The sequence below is a fragment of the Eriocheir sinensis genome, chromosome 9 (genome assembly GCF_024679095.1).
Source record: "Eriocheir sinensis breed Jianghai 21 chromosome 9, ASM2467909v1, whole genome shotgun sequence".
Taxonomy (NCBI): domain Eukaryota; kingdom Metazoa; phylum Arthropoda; class Malacostraca; order Decapoda; family Varunidae; genus Eriocheir; species Eriocheir sinensis.
The window spans coordinates 16,357,864-16,371,604 of NC_066517.1; the positions used below are offsets into that span (position 1 = coordinate 16,357,864).

General features: G+C 41.0%; 1 protein-coding gene and 2 long non-coding RNA genes across 6 annotated transcripts in view; all 3 read right to left on the minus strand.

Annotated features, from left to right (window-relative positions):
• The window catches only part of LOC126996011 (purine nucleoside phosphorylase-like), a 30,290-nt gene that overhangs the window by 4,761 nt on the left and 11,788 nt on the right, over window positions 1–13,741 (minus strand). For 2 of the 3 annotated variants that reach the window (XM_050855998.1, XM_050855999.1), the window contains 5 exons: window positions 10,543–10,623; window positions 9,319–9,413; window positions 8,752–8,930; window positions 7,966–8,097; window positions 4,050–4,304 (listed from right to left, as the gene is read on the minus strand). In XM_050855998.1, the coding sequence (XP_050711955.1) occupies window positions 4,050–4,304; window positions 7,966–8,097; window positions 8,752–8,930; window positions 9,319–9,413; window positions 10,543–10,623 (742 nt within the window). Of the gene's footprint in view, window positions 1–742; window positions 842–4,049; window positions 4,305–7,965; window positions 8,098–8,751; window positions 8,931–9,318; window positions 9,414–10,542; window positions 10,624–13,741 lie in introns of all 3 variants that reach the window. The other variant, XR_007750870.1, reaches the window with a different exon arrangement.
• LOC126996012 (uncharacterized) lies at window positions 2,195–4,043 on the minus strand. Of its 2 annotated transcripts, none has more exons than XR_007750871.1 (2): window positions 3,573–4,043; window positions 2,195–3,193 (listed from the first exon to the last, which is right to left on the minus strand). It is a non-coding gene; the product is annotated as an uncharacterized LOC126996012 (long non-coding RNA). The 2 variants fall into 2 exon arrangements; XR_007750872.1 differs by having other exon boundaries at window positions 2,195–3,350.
• LOC126996013 (uncharacterized) overlaps window positions 12,812–13,741 on the minus strand; it is a 2,925-nt gene continuing 1,995 nt past the window's right edge. Inside the window, exon 2 of the long non-coding RNA XR_007750873.1 lies at window positions 12,812–13,297. This is a non-coding gene — a long non-coding RNA (uncharacterized LOC126996013). The remainder of the gene's footprint in view (window positions 13,298–13,741) is intronic.

Consider the following 13,741-nt stretch of genomic DNA (forward strand, 5'->3'; position numbering starts at 1 on the left):
TTTCTGGATTTTTGCCTAAATCAATTCTTCATCGCGTGGTGTCCAAGTGGTACAATTGCCAATGTCATATAAAGTGTCTGATTAGGTTAACACTACCCTAAAGTATTGTGCTTAAATCAGAAGCTGACTTAGGCATTATTATCAGTATTGCCTAAATCAGATTTGTGATTTAGGCAAGTAACTTTATTGCCTATGTCAGATTGTGTGATTTAGGCAATAATATTCATGTATTGTATTTGTTTGATTTGTGTGAATCGTTAATCACTCACCAAATAATTTCATAAACACTCTAGGAAATGGTGAAATCGTTTCTGTTTGACAGAAACATCTGCCATAGGAACTTGGCGTGTGCGTGCGTGTGTGTGTTTGTTGTTAGTCGATCCACGTGCTTATGTGGGCGGAGTCTAGACTGGTGGGTTGACCCAAGGGAAGCAAAACATGATACCATGCAATATCAAAGAAATGCGTGGGGATAGAGCAATTTGGTAATCATACTTGCTTTCTCAGTAACTTGATTGGTACCTACTGATCGCTGCAAGATTACATTTTTACGCTGTGAACAGTGTATAATTATTACACTGTCAAAACTGTATCATGACTTAGGGCTGTTGTCTTTTTGCAGGTGAGATTATGAGTTATAAGTATAGTAAGCCTATACTCAGAGGAATACATATGAGCAATTCAGAGCTCCATAATATTGACTCAGAAGCCCTAGGCAACAGTGCGGAGATGGAAGCTGAACCTGAAACATCCGGGGTGTCAGGCACAATCACTGGATTGGATGCTGATGATGATTCAGATCGGGATCCTCACTATCACCCAGATGATGATGCATCAAGCTCTGAAACCGAAGTAGCTGAAGGTGATGCATGGATCTGGATGGATTTAGAGCAAGATAATGATGGCATTGGTGATAATGTAAGTATTTTTATTGATAACTCTGAAATATTTCACATTATTTATCATAATGCCACATGTGTCAAAACATTTTGTTCACTGAATATCTCAATTATGATTTTGGATACCCAGTCTTTATAAAAAAAAGATAATACGTATGAAATGTCTTTGCCTGGTGTTCATCTATGTGCTTACGTATTTAACAAAAATTTAAATCACTTTCATTTCATCAAGATTGCTGCATAAGCTTATGCATTCCATTAACATACTACATGTTTTTTTTTTCAATCGGGCAGAGTTAAACGGCACAGACGTCCTCCATGCCAATCTAGATTTTGTCAAAAAGCCCAAACCCACAACTGTCAATTCATCACTGAGGAGCAGCGAAATCACATTTTCCACAAATTTTGGTCAATTAATTCCTGGGATGCACGTAAACTATACATTCGAACACTAGTCTCAAAGAAAAATATAAAACAGAGGAAAACGGCACAAGGGTCAAGGCTTCAATCTTACTATGCATGCTATCTACAGCTTTCTGATGGATCAGCTCATCAAGTCTGTAAGCCACTTTTCGCCTCAACCTTCAGTGTACCTGAAAGAACTATCATGTCATGGATTAAAGATAATAAGGAGAGACAGACAGCATATTCGTCCAGTGATGGTCTGTCAGAAGACAAGACACCAGGCAAACGTGGTCCTAACTGTGGAAATTATGCAAAAGTTACTGATGAAGAGAATGAATTTCTTTAAGAATGGTTGAATGACCTGCCCACTGTGGTCTCACGCTACTGCAGGAATACACCAACATACAGGGAGAAAAAATTCCTGTACCCTGGGACCACTATTGCAAACCTTCATAGGGAGTACAAAATGAATGCTGAGAAAAAGGAAATAAGAGCTGCTGAGATAATTTACTTCTCTAATAAATTCCATGAGAAAACTTTTCTGTTTTCATCCCCAGGAAAGATTGGTGTGACTTATGTGAATCTTTCAAATATGGAAACATGAGTAAGGATGAATACGAGACACATTAAGCGCAAGGATGAAGCCAGAAAAGAGAAAACTCTTGACAAAGAATTTGCAAGTACTACAAAGTCTGTTTGAGAAGCTACGTGATAATTAGTTTTCCTGAATTTACCACCTCTTGTCAGCTGGAAGATCTAGGACAGAGAATATCGGAGGTAGGGGAGCATAGTTTACTAGACATGTCCGCACGTTGAGCAGATAAATGGTGGGTTATTTTTTACATTTTCCTTATTTTATTTGTTTATCGTATTTTTATTTCTTTTACAAGTGTTTATGTGTTTATTGTTTGTTTTTGTTTCCCTTTTTTCCGTTTTTTCTTATTCTCTAGCCGATGTAAGTTTAAATAAAAAGAAAGTGTAGCTTATTGGACAACTTTACAGATAGGCTATATGAATTTAACTTGCATTTACACGCTTCTATACCATCAAACCTCTAGCTTTTTACTTCTCCCTTTACTTTCCTTCAATGCCTTAACGTAGAAACCTCTCTCTACTTGAAATCCTTACCTAGCAACTGTGTTAACTCTACGGTCCCTGCCACCTTGTTTCATGATTAGTCCAATCATCCATCACACCTTTCCTCATCTACCTTCAACTCTATTCCATTTATTCTTTGCTCTACGGTCCTTCCTCCACCTCATATTCTTTACTCTTCCTTTCCCTAAACACATATCACTTTAATTAAAACTTGCACTATCTATCCATTCCCAATTCATGCACCTTAAAAAATATACATTAAGGAGAAAAAGTGATGGAAGGAAAGAAAGGAAATAAGATAGTAAAAAGAAAACACAGAACAAGGGAGGAAAGGTGGAAATAAAGAAAAAGGAATGAGAAAGAGTAGAAGAAAATGAAATATAAAGAAAAGAAGGAAGAATGAACAAAAGAGAAAGAAAAAGAAAGTGGAAAAGAACGAGCCAAACACACATATAATATTCCATTCCCCCTTCCTTCCTTAACCTATCCCATCAACCCCTTCCTTCCTTAACCCATCCCTTAAACCCTCACTTCCTTACCTACCCCATAGGAACAAAAGAAAAAAAGGAAAAGAAAGTGAAAGAGAACGAGCCAAACACACTAAAATATACCATTCCCCTTTCCTTCCTTAACCTATCCCATCAACCCCTTCCTTCCTTAACCCATCTCTAAAACCCTCACTTCCTTACCTACCCCATAGGAATAACGAACAAAAGAAAAAAAGAAAAAGAAAGTGAAAAAGAACGAGCCAAACACACATATAATATTCCATTCCCCCTTCCTTCCTTAACCTATCCCATCAACCCCTTCCTTCTTTAACCCATCTCTTAAACCCTCACTTCCTTACCGACCCCATAGGAATAACGAACAAAAGAAAAAAGAAAAAGAAAGTGAAAAAGAACGAGCCAAACACACATATAATATTCCATTCCCCCTTCCTTCCTTAACCTATCCCATTAACCCCTTCCTTCCTTAACCCATCCCTTAAACCCTCACTTTCTTATCCCATACCCATCAAACTAGAAGAAAATGAAATATTAAGAAAAGAAGGAAGATCGAACAAAAGAAAGAGAAAGAAAAAGAAAATGAAAAAGAACGAGCCAAACACACTATAATATTCCATTCCCCTTCCTTCCTTAACCTATCCCATCAACCCCTTCCTTCCTTAACCTATCCCATCAACCCCTTCCTTCCTTAACCCATCCCTTAATAATAATTGAGGTTATTAGACTAAGTTAGGTTAAGTTTTTATTTTTATTTTTATTACAGCAAAGGAGTCAGTTCAAGGGCATAAAAAAAAAACAATATAAAACCCTCACTTTCTTATTCCATACCCATCAAACTAGAAGAAAATGAAATATGAAGAAAAGAAGGAAGAACGAACAAAAGAAAGAGAAAGAAAAAGAAAGTGAAAAAGAACGAGCCAAACACACTATAATATTCCATTCCCCCTTCCTTCCTTAACCTATCCCATCAACCCCTTCCTTCCTTAACCCATCCCCTAATAATAGTTGAGGTTATTAGACTAAGTTAGGTTAAGTTAGTTTTTTTTACAGCAAAGGAGTCAGTTCAAGGGCATAAAAAAAGGAAACAATATGAAACCCTCACTTTCTTACACCCCATACCCATCAAACCCTCAAATCTTACCTCAGGCACGGTGCTCATTCCCACGGCGTCCACACCAAGGATCCTCAGCAGGTTCAGCTCGGCCACAGTCTCGTAGGTGGGGCCCCCGAGCATCACGTACACCCCCTCGCGCACCACGCCCTCAAGACCCATCTCCACCGCGATCTGCCCCGCGCGCCGCCTCAGGGCTCGGTCATAGGCGTTGTTCATGGCAGGGAAGCGAGGTCCGAAGCGCTCGTCGTTCTTCCCGCGCAGTGGTGAGTCTCCCGCGAAGCCCTGAAGAAGAGGAGGAGGAAGTGGTAAGGGTGAGGTTGAAGGTATGTGGTGAAGCTGCGCGTGGCCTCGGTGCTCACCTACCTCACATTGATTTAGCACTTGATTGTTGGGTTATTTTTTTCTTGTTATTTCATTTGATTATCAGAGTTTTATTTCGTTTTTTGGATTAGTTTCTAAATATATTTATTGTTTGTTAGTGTTTTGTTTTCCTCTCCTCATTTTTATCCTTGTTTTGCTTATAGATCATGTTCCGGGTTACCCCCCCCCCTCTCTCTCTCTCTCTCTCTCTCTCTCTCTCTCTCCACATAATTTATTAAAGCGTTATGCACCGAGGGAGTCTCAGTGTGTGTGTGTGTGTGTGTGTGTGTGTGTGTTCGCTTGACTGTACTAATACCAACAGCATGTACGCGGCACCGCCATGCACATATTAGCCTAAGTCTTGCACCAGGCACACGCGTCATGAGAATGTAGCCTGTTCCATCATAAATGACCCACTGAAAGAAGGAGGAGGAGGAGGAGGAGAGGAGAGGAAAAGAGGGAGCAAATGAGGAAAGAGGAAGGAATGAAGAAAGGAATGAACAAACAAAGAAACGAAGAAAAGATTGAATAACTTAGGTAAGGCGGGGAGGAATGTGTAGGCTTATAATTATTCATTCTTCCGTAAGTATAATATAAAAAAAATAGAAACAATACTATCTCTCTCTCTCTCTCTCTTAGCTGCTCGTTATTTTTTTTTTTTTTTTTTTTTTACATTGCGGCCTATTGCGCCGGTAGGCTTCTTCCCGGTGGATCCTGATGGTCGGTCCAAGGCTTCTTTCCGGTGGGTCATGATGGTCGGCCCAGCCCGTTCTGGCGCAGGCGAGTGTTTATAGTGGCGCCATCTTGCATTGGCTCATGCTGCCCTCCCAGAGCTCATCTTTGATCCTAGAATCTAGAGTCCGGGTTGATAGGTGGTCTTCTGGACAGCATGTGGGTAGTTTTAAGCCACTCGGCGGCGGCTGAAAAATCCCAGCTTGGTGGCACCGGGCGGGAATTGAACTCGCGTCCTCCTGAACACGGAGCCGTTACTCTGACGACTCAGCCAAGATCAATAACTCTAAAATGACTGATATATTGCCCATAATTCGAGCTTCATCCTCTGAGTTCATTTTTAATAGTCAAAAATTTTATCTCCTTATTTTTCATCCACGAGTTTGTTTGCTTTTCTATTTATCATCTACTTCTACCTTTATTAACAGAGTCCTATCCATTTTTACAGCGAAGGGTCACTCGGATATTGGGGTCAGGAAACTTAACCTAACCTAACTTGATCTAACCAAGCATAACGTAACCTAACCTAGCCTAACTTGACCTAACCTAACAGCCTAACGTAACCTAACTTAGCCTAACCTAACTTCTTAACAACCTAATTTTCTCTCCTTGCACCAGCGATCACACTTACACAAGCTTAAATGAGGTCAAAGAGGAAAACGTAGATTCATAATTATTCCATTCTTTTGTCTCACGTTACTAATACTCAGTTACGTACAGAAGCTCAAGTAGCCATTAGTCCAGGGTTGCAATTGTTTTTCTATATAAGCTCTTTACTTGAAGCCGTGACTCGCAGCGCCTCGTGACGTATATTTGTGTGCGTTCGCCGTGGGACTGAGGATAATACCACAATGGACGCCGACACCCACCACCCGCCAAACCACCTTCACCTCCCCGCCCCTGCCAGACAGCCAGACAGACGCACCAAGGATATCGGTTCACAATAGATCTCAGTCAAGCCAGTTACGCAATCAGCCAAGCACTGCCCCACCTCTCACAGTTCATTCATTCCACTAAGCTCCAAACCAGACAGATACCCAGTTTAGGTCAACCATGCTATCTTTACCAATCAGCCAGTCACGTTCGGAACACCACCTCCCCCCTCTAAAAACACATTAATTAAACAGTCAGACACACCAGGAATGCCCGATCCACTCCACGCAAACCAGTCAGCCATATACCCAGTCCAGTTTAACCATGTCAACTCTACTATAGCCATACTATTCACGATCAGCCCAAAACAGACATAAAATCAAGCCCGGCTCAACTACGCTCAATTTACCATAGCCATACCAGTCAATTTGAATCACGTTCAGCCCGAAATAACCACATCATCCAGTCAGACAACCTAAGAAGTGCCCGGTTTTATTCAGCCAAACACCCAGTCAGTCAGTCAACCATACCCAGTCTCGTCCACCCATATCAGCTACCTAGTCCATCCCACCCATACGAACCAGTTATCCACATGGTCTATCCTACTCTTCCACTCCCGTCTAGTTTACATAAGCCATACCAGCCATGCAGTCAGTTCCATACCAGCCACTCCAAGCTTACACCTGCCATCAGCCATGTTAGCCAGCCCGACTACAACGTTAACAAGACAACTAGCTCCGCCAGCACTCTTTCTCAACGCCCAACACTTCCTCTCAGCATCATCCGTACTCTGTCAGCACACACATTCAGCATCTCTACACTTTGCTTGCTGTCACGTAGTTTTTTTTTTTTTTAGTTGGCTACATTGTTCGCTTCTTTTGCGTGAATGGTGATGCTGTTGTCTACTGTCTTTATTACTGTTGTTGTTGTTGTTTGTTGTTACTACAGAGCAAGGAGGGTTTTTAATGGTTATAAAGTAGTAGTAGTAGTAGTAGTAGTAGTAGTAGTAGTAGTGGAAGACGAAGATAATGGTAATGAAAATGATGAAGAGGAGAAAGGAGTGTTGGAGGGAGGGAGGGAGGGATCGAGGGGGCAGGCGGGAGAGGAGGAAGAGGAAAAATATTATGAATTCCAATACTTCTAAAGACACCGAGCAATGATGATGATGATGATGATGATAATAATAATAATAATAATAATAATAATAATAATAATAATAATAATAATAATAATAATAATAATAATAATAATAATAATAATAATAATAATAATAGGACGAAGAAGAAAAGGAAGAAGAGAAAGAAGAAGAAGAGGATGAAGAGGAAAAAAAAAAAGAATGCCAGCCTACTAAGTCTTGACCAGAGAACAAGGAAGGTTAGTGTGTTTAAACCATAAAATTTATTACCTTAAGCCTATTGCCTACGTGTAAGTACTTAATACAGGTGAGTTTCTCTTATTTCAGGTGAGTCAGCGTGTTTTGGTCCATCTGTCTTGTCAGTGTAGTAGTGACAGTAGTAGTGGTGGTGGTGGTGGTGGTAGAAGTAGTAGTAGAGGTGGTAGTAGTAGTAGTAGTAGTAGTAGTACATAAGAACATAAGAACGTAGGAGTCTGCAAGAGGCCGGTAGACCTGTACAAGGCAGCTCTTTTGAACCTAAGCTTTCGTGAATCTAACCCCACCTAATATCACTGTCCACGAATTTATCTAATCCATTTTTTAATGCGACAATTGTATTGGCACTCACCACATGACTGCTCAGCCTGTTCCACTCATCTACCACTCTGTTAGTAAACCAATTTTTGCCTATGTCCCTGTTGAATCTGAATTTATCCAGTTTAAACCCATTACTACGTGTCCTACCCGGTTCTCTTACCAACAGAACCTTATTAATATCCCCCTTATTAAAGCCCTTCATCCATTTATAAACCTCGATCAGAAAGCAGAGGTCACCGTCATCGTAGACTGTGTCGTCGTCCTCACCTGCATGTTGATGTGGTCCTTGATGATCATGATGTCCCCGACGTTGTAGTCCGCGTTGAGGCCGCCCGCCGCGTTGGTCACCAGGAGCTGCTCCACGCCCATCACCTTCATGACGCGCACGGGCATGGCACACTGCAGGGGGCCAGAAAGAAGTGATGAGGGTGTGAGGGTGCAATTTGCTGAACAGGGAAAGAAGTAAGAGAACAGAAACAACAGGAAAAAGAGACCAACGCCATACAGAGATGAGGAAAACGAAGAAATAGAAGATAGACCGTCTGATAAAGATAGAGGAACGTGAGAGAAAATAGAACAAAACGGAAACAGAAATATACTACATGGACAAAAAGTTAGACAGCAACGACCAAGATGGAAAGAAAAGACAAGACGACAGCGCCTCAACTAATCGCATCCACAAAAGAAAATAAGGAAAACGTTAAGATTAATAAAAGTAAACAAACGAAGATGGAAAGCATTTGAACAATAAACAAAGGAGAGGAAAAAAAAAAAAAAAAAAAAAGCAAACTGATCGTATCCACTGAAGAAAATAAGAAAAACAAAGATTAATAAAAAAAAAGAAAAAATACAAGCCAAAGAAGAAAACGAAACCAAAGAAGAATACGAAACCGAAGAAGAAAACGAAGTAAAAAAAACGAAGCCAAAGAAGAAAACGAGACCAAAGAAATAAAAGAAGAAAACCAAGCTAAACCAGAAGACGAAACCAAACAATGAAAACGAAGCCAAAAAGTCACACGAGCAACAAACACTATTACCAACACCGCGGCTCACCTTCCAGAGCGGGTACCCTTCATAGGAGTGGAAGCGACCTTGCATGCAGAGGACGGGGACGCCGCTCAGCAGGCCGATCACCATCCGTCCGGCGTGCCCCACCACCGTCGACACAGGGAAGTTGGGGATCGTCTCGTAGGGGAACTCATCGCTCTCCTCCAGCTGCTCCGCCAACCCTCCTGAAGAAGTAATGGTGGTGGTGGTGATGGTTGTGGTAAGTTTTAAGGTTTGGGTGACTGGTTGAATGAGGGATTGGATGGACTGACTGATTGATTGACTGAATACTTGACTGAGAGCTATCGAAATGAAACAAAAATAACAATCGCAACAAAAGATCACAAAATAACAGAAAATCACAGCTAACTTGAGTAAGGAAAAAAAATACAAAATAGCAACCAACAAGAGTAAAATAAGGAAAGATAAGAAAGAAAAAAAACAGTAGCACACCACCAAAATAACAAGAACAGTTACATAATACGAAAGTAAGAATATGAATAAGCGGGGAGAGTGGGAGAGGAGGAGGAGGAGGAGGAGGAGGAGGACGGCGGCGAGGACGAGGATGCTTACCAAGGCCTGATCCGCAGATGACGCCGATCTTGGGCCTGTGGCGGGTCTTGGCCAGCAGGTAGCGGGCGCTCTCTTCGATGATCTCAAACGAGTACCTGAAACATCACACCTGTAACACACCTGAACAATTACAACACCTGGAACACACCACATTTGGAACACCGGTAACACCACACATCAGCAACACATCAATAACATATGGAATAGGCGTAATGTGCAACGCAAATGCATCAATACAACAGTCGTCTTTTCTTTAGGCATAAACCACATACCTGCAGAACACACTCACACAAACACACAAAAAAAGAAAGATACCAGCACACACACACACACACACACACACACACACACACACACACACCATTGTTCACCACGAGTATTGCAACATATACACCCATTCTAAGCACCAGTATAACACAACACACCCTACATATATAACACTGCAACATATTATACAACAGGACTTACACCCACGAACTAACACTAATGAACATTTAGCATTACAATTTTTACAATAAATTTATCTCGTCAATTATAATGTATCTTGACTTGCTTTATTTTTTGTTAGAATTATTTACGAACCTCAGTAAATGTAAACCACAATAAGATGGGTAGTAGTAATAGTAGTAGTAGTAGTAGTAGTAGTAGTAGTAGTAGTAGTAGTAGTAGTAGTAGTAGTACAAGAAAAAGAGGAAAAAAAAAAAAAAAAAAAAAAGAGAAAACATGGAAAAGACACCCCCCCAAAAAAAGGACAAAAAAGAAAATAATAGACGAATGAAAGAAGAAAAGAGCACAAATGTGACAAAAATAACACTACAGAAAACTGAAAAAAAGAAAGAAAAACGAAATATCAGTCTTAAAGGGTGGAAAAAAAGCACCAAACGCCCTTAAAAAAAAAGGCGCAAACAAACACACAAACACCGCAGCAACACACACACACACACACACACACACACACACACACACACCACAACCACGCAAAAGCAACACACACCAGCACCAAAAACACTAATCCCAATACACACTCCAACCTATATAAAAAAAAAAACGCCATTCCACAAATCAACACAACACAAAACAGCAAAAATTAAAAAAACAAAACATATGACCCAGAAAAAACGCGATACAACTCAGGTAGGGCGAGACACACGCAGGTAAACACACACATGTATACACACACAGGTAAGCTAAAGATAGGTAAGCAATAGACAAGTGGGTACTTACGGTGTCTCTTCTCCCGTCACGGTAAGCTCCAGACACATGCTTCCTCCCCCAGAAGCCAGGGGCCGCAACACACTGCGCTCCCTGCAACACATGGTATATAGTACTTCTGAGGCACCCTGATGTGATTCTCTCTCTCTCTCTCTCTCTCTCTCTCTCTCTCTCTCTCTCTCTCTCTCACACACACACACACACACACACACACACACACACACACACACACACACACACACACACACACACACACACACACACACACACACACACACACACAGGCACAGATCATCGCTAAAAACGAACCTCCACTAATAACCATGCAACACACTTGCAGCCACACCTCGATCCTGCAAACATACACATGCAGGTCACCCCGAAATTCCTGAAGTAATAGCCATGCGGGATAACTGCAGCCAAAACTATGAACACCCGTCATGCACAAGCTGAGCAAATTAGTAGTAGAGGTAGTAGTAGTAGTAGTAGTAGTAGTAGTAGTAGTAGTAGACTAGTAGTAGTAGTACACCATACTCCGTGGGGGGACTCGTCGACTTGCCCACCCTACTACGCTTAACCCACGGGCCCTTCCGGGCAAGTCTCCATGCAGACCCCCTTCCCATCCTAAGTACCACACGGCAGGATTTATCGACTTGCTAAAGCCACGAATTGTGTGGGCGTTCCCTTGCCCTCCTCCACTAGGGATTGTCTCTTACAGGAACAAACCCGGAGGCAGGGTCGGCTTCTGGGTAGCGTGCTACTTGCCCGTATAGCCGGAGTTGGCGTTGATGGACAATGCAGGTAATAGGATTCGATCCAGTTTCACGGAGTAATCACCGGTTTGACAAAAAGTTATTCCAGCAATATCCTTTGATTTTGCGTAGCCACTTAATTCTAAAGGCAGCCATCCGCTTCTTCAAGTAAAAATTCAGTGTCCATTCTCCGATTTTTCAAACGTCGTCTAAGTATTTATTATCACTATAAGGCGGATGTGTTAGAATTTTCAAACCAGTTTGGAGGCGGAGTCAGTATAAAGCTGCAAGAAAACACCTTGAAATAGTATTGGAATTGCTACTAAGCAGAAAACTGAATACTTGGAAAGGACTCACCCTCCCTAACAAGTAATCCTCAAAGGATATTTGAGTTCCTACACAATAGAAAGTTATATTGGAATTATTCAGTATAGCATTAACATGTTTATACATATGCAAAATGGAAAAAGATATAAATCCCCCCCCCCCCCCCACACACACACACTCTACACCACACCAATAGAACCGGATTGGAGTCGAGGCTGGCCTAATACCCACAATCGGTGATGGCAATAAAAAAAAAGGGGGGGGGGGGGAAGAGCGGTGTCAAGGGTTACCTTACGACCCCGACCTCTGCATCTTGAACTGTTTTTGTCGAGGATGCAGTTTCCCAGGGAGGGGTTGAAGGTCCCCCCACCCCCCAACCAACCTAAGTCGGGGATTGAACTGACCACCCGAGTAGTAGTAGTAGTTATAATGATGATAATAATAATAATAATAATAATAATAATAATAATAATAATAATAATAATAATAATAATAATAATAATAATAATAATAATAATAATAATAATAATAATAATAATAATAATAATAATAATAACGTAGTTGTCTTCCTTGTATACAAAATAAATAGTAAAATTCTTTGTGGCATTATTTTTTCTGAACTTTTCTTTATTTATCCGACCATCTATCTGTCCAGCTATCTATCTATTTATCTATTCACTTACTTGCAAATATACTTTTCACTTTTTTCACTTATTTGAGGACGGCCAATTCTAAGCAGCCTGTACTTACGGAATTATGGCTAACGGTAGGTACTTCTATCATAATTATTTTCAGCTAACAGCAATATTTTCTTCTTTAATTTATAGCTTCACAATCTAGATAACGCAAGTGTTTGGACGCTAAGCATGTGTGACCCAACAACGTGGATTTTTTCCTTCTCACTCTACAAACTGTCACTTTTTCGTGCTTTCATTTCTTTAGCTTTTGTCTGAGTATCGAGTTACTCAAACAGTCATCTCTACCATTTCTATTTCCACCAGCCATTTACACTCATACAAACGTTTCCTGTCTTTCTTCCCATCCTCAGCAGCCGTTGGTTCTGTCCTTTTTATCTATCTCTTATCTTTCCATTTTTTTCTCTCCATTTCCGTTTCCACTTCAGTCTTTCCTATTCCTTTAGTCATACAACCGTTGCCTCGTTTTCTTTCCTGTGCATTCGTTTCGTTCTAATCTGGTTCTTATCTCCCTTTTTTCTCTCTCAAACATTCATCTCTGTCTCCAATGCAAAACACACAACACTTTTTCTTTCTCCCTAACGTTCAAACCATGCACTCGTCCACGCTTCTCCGTTCAACCTATTAAAGACTTGTTACTCCAACTTACTCGTCTCCTTTTCTTATTTTTCCACCGTCAGTTGTCTAATCTTTCGTGTATAGTATTCATTTTCTCTTCTCTCCACAACTCACTCACTCATCCACGCTTCTCCATCCACCTCATTACTCACAAACTCGTCTCGTTCTTTTATCATTTCATTACCAGACTTGTGTTACACCCCGTATTGTTAAACGCATCGCCACCTCAATTCGCCTGTTTGAAAAGCCTCTCGTAGAAGTTGTCGGGATTTCATGGACTGCTGTGTGATGCTAGTGATAGTTTTACTCGACTTCTGCACCTTGAACGGGATAATCACCCATGAATAATAATAATAAAGTATCTTCACTTTGTACCTAATACCCTCTCCTCCACGTCAATTCTTTCAATAAAACGCATGACAAACTTCATTACCACTATTCTCTTTCAAACGTCACATCGCTTCTCATCCCTAACATCATATCAATCTACGTAGGAAGCCATATTTTGTGTATAATGTATATTTCCTAACTCTCTAACACATCCCACGCATGTCCCATCAAGTTTAACGGACTTCGCAAAGCAATATTTCTCAACGTCACGCATTCCTGAGCTTACGTAACTCGATTAATCTTCTCTACAGCCTTGGGAAACAGTCGTAATAGGAGCTCGATACGTTTAAGAATTTTGGCTCGCATGTTCAAAAGCCTGCATGAGACTCTTCTTGCGACTATTTCCAAAGCCCATAGAGAAGATTAGTCGGGTTCCCTTGAGTGTTTTCCCGTCCATGGCGTAAAGCCTCCACTAGGGGCATGATACTC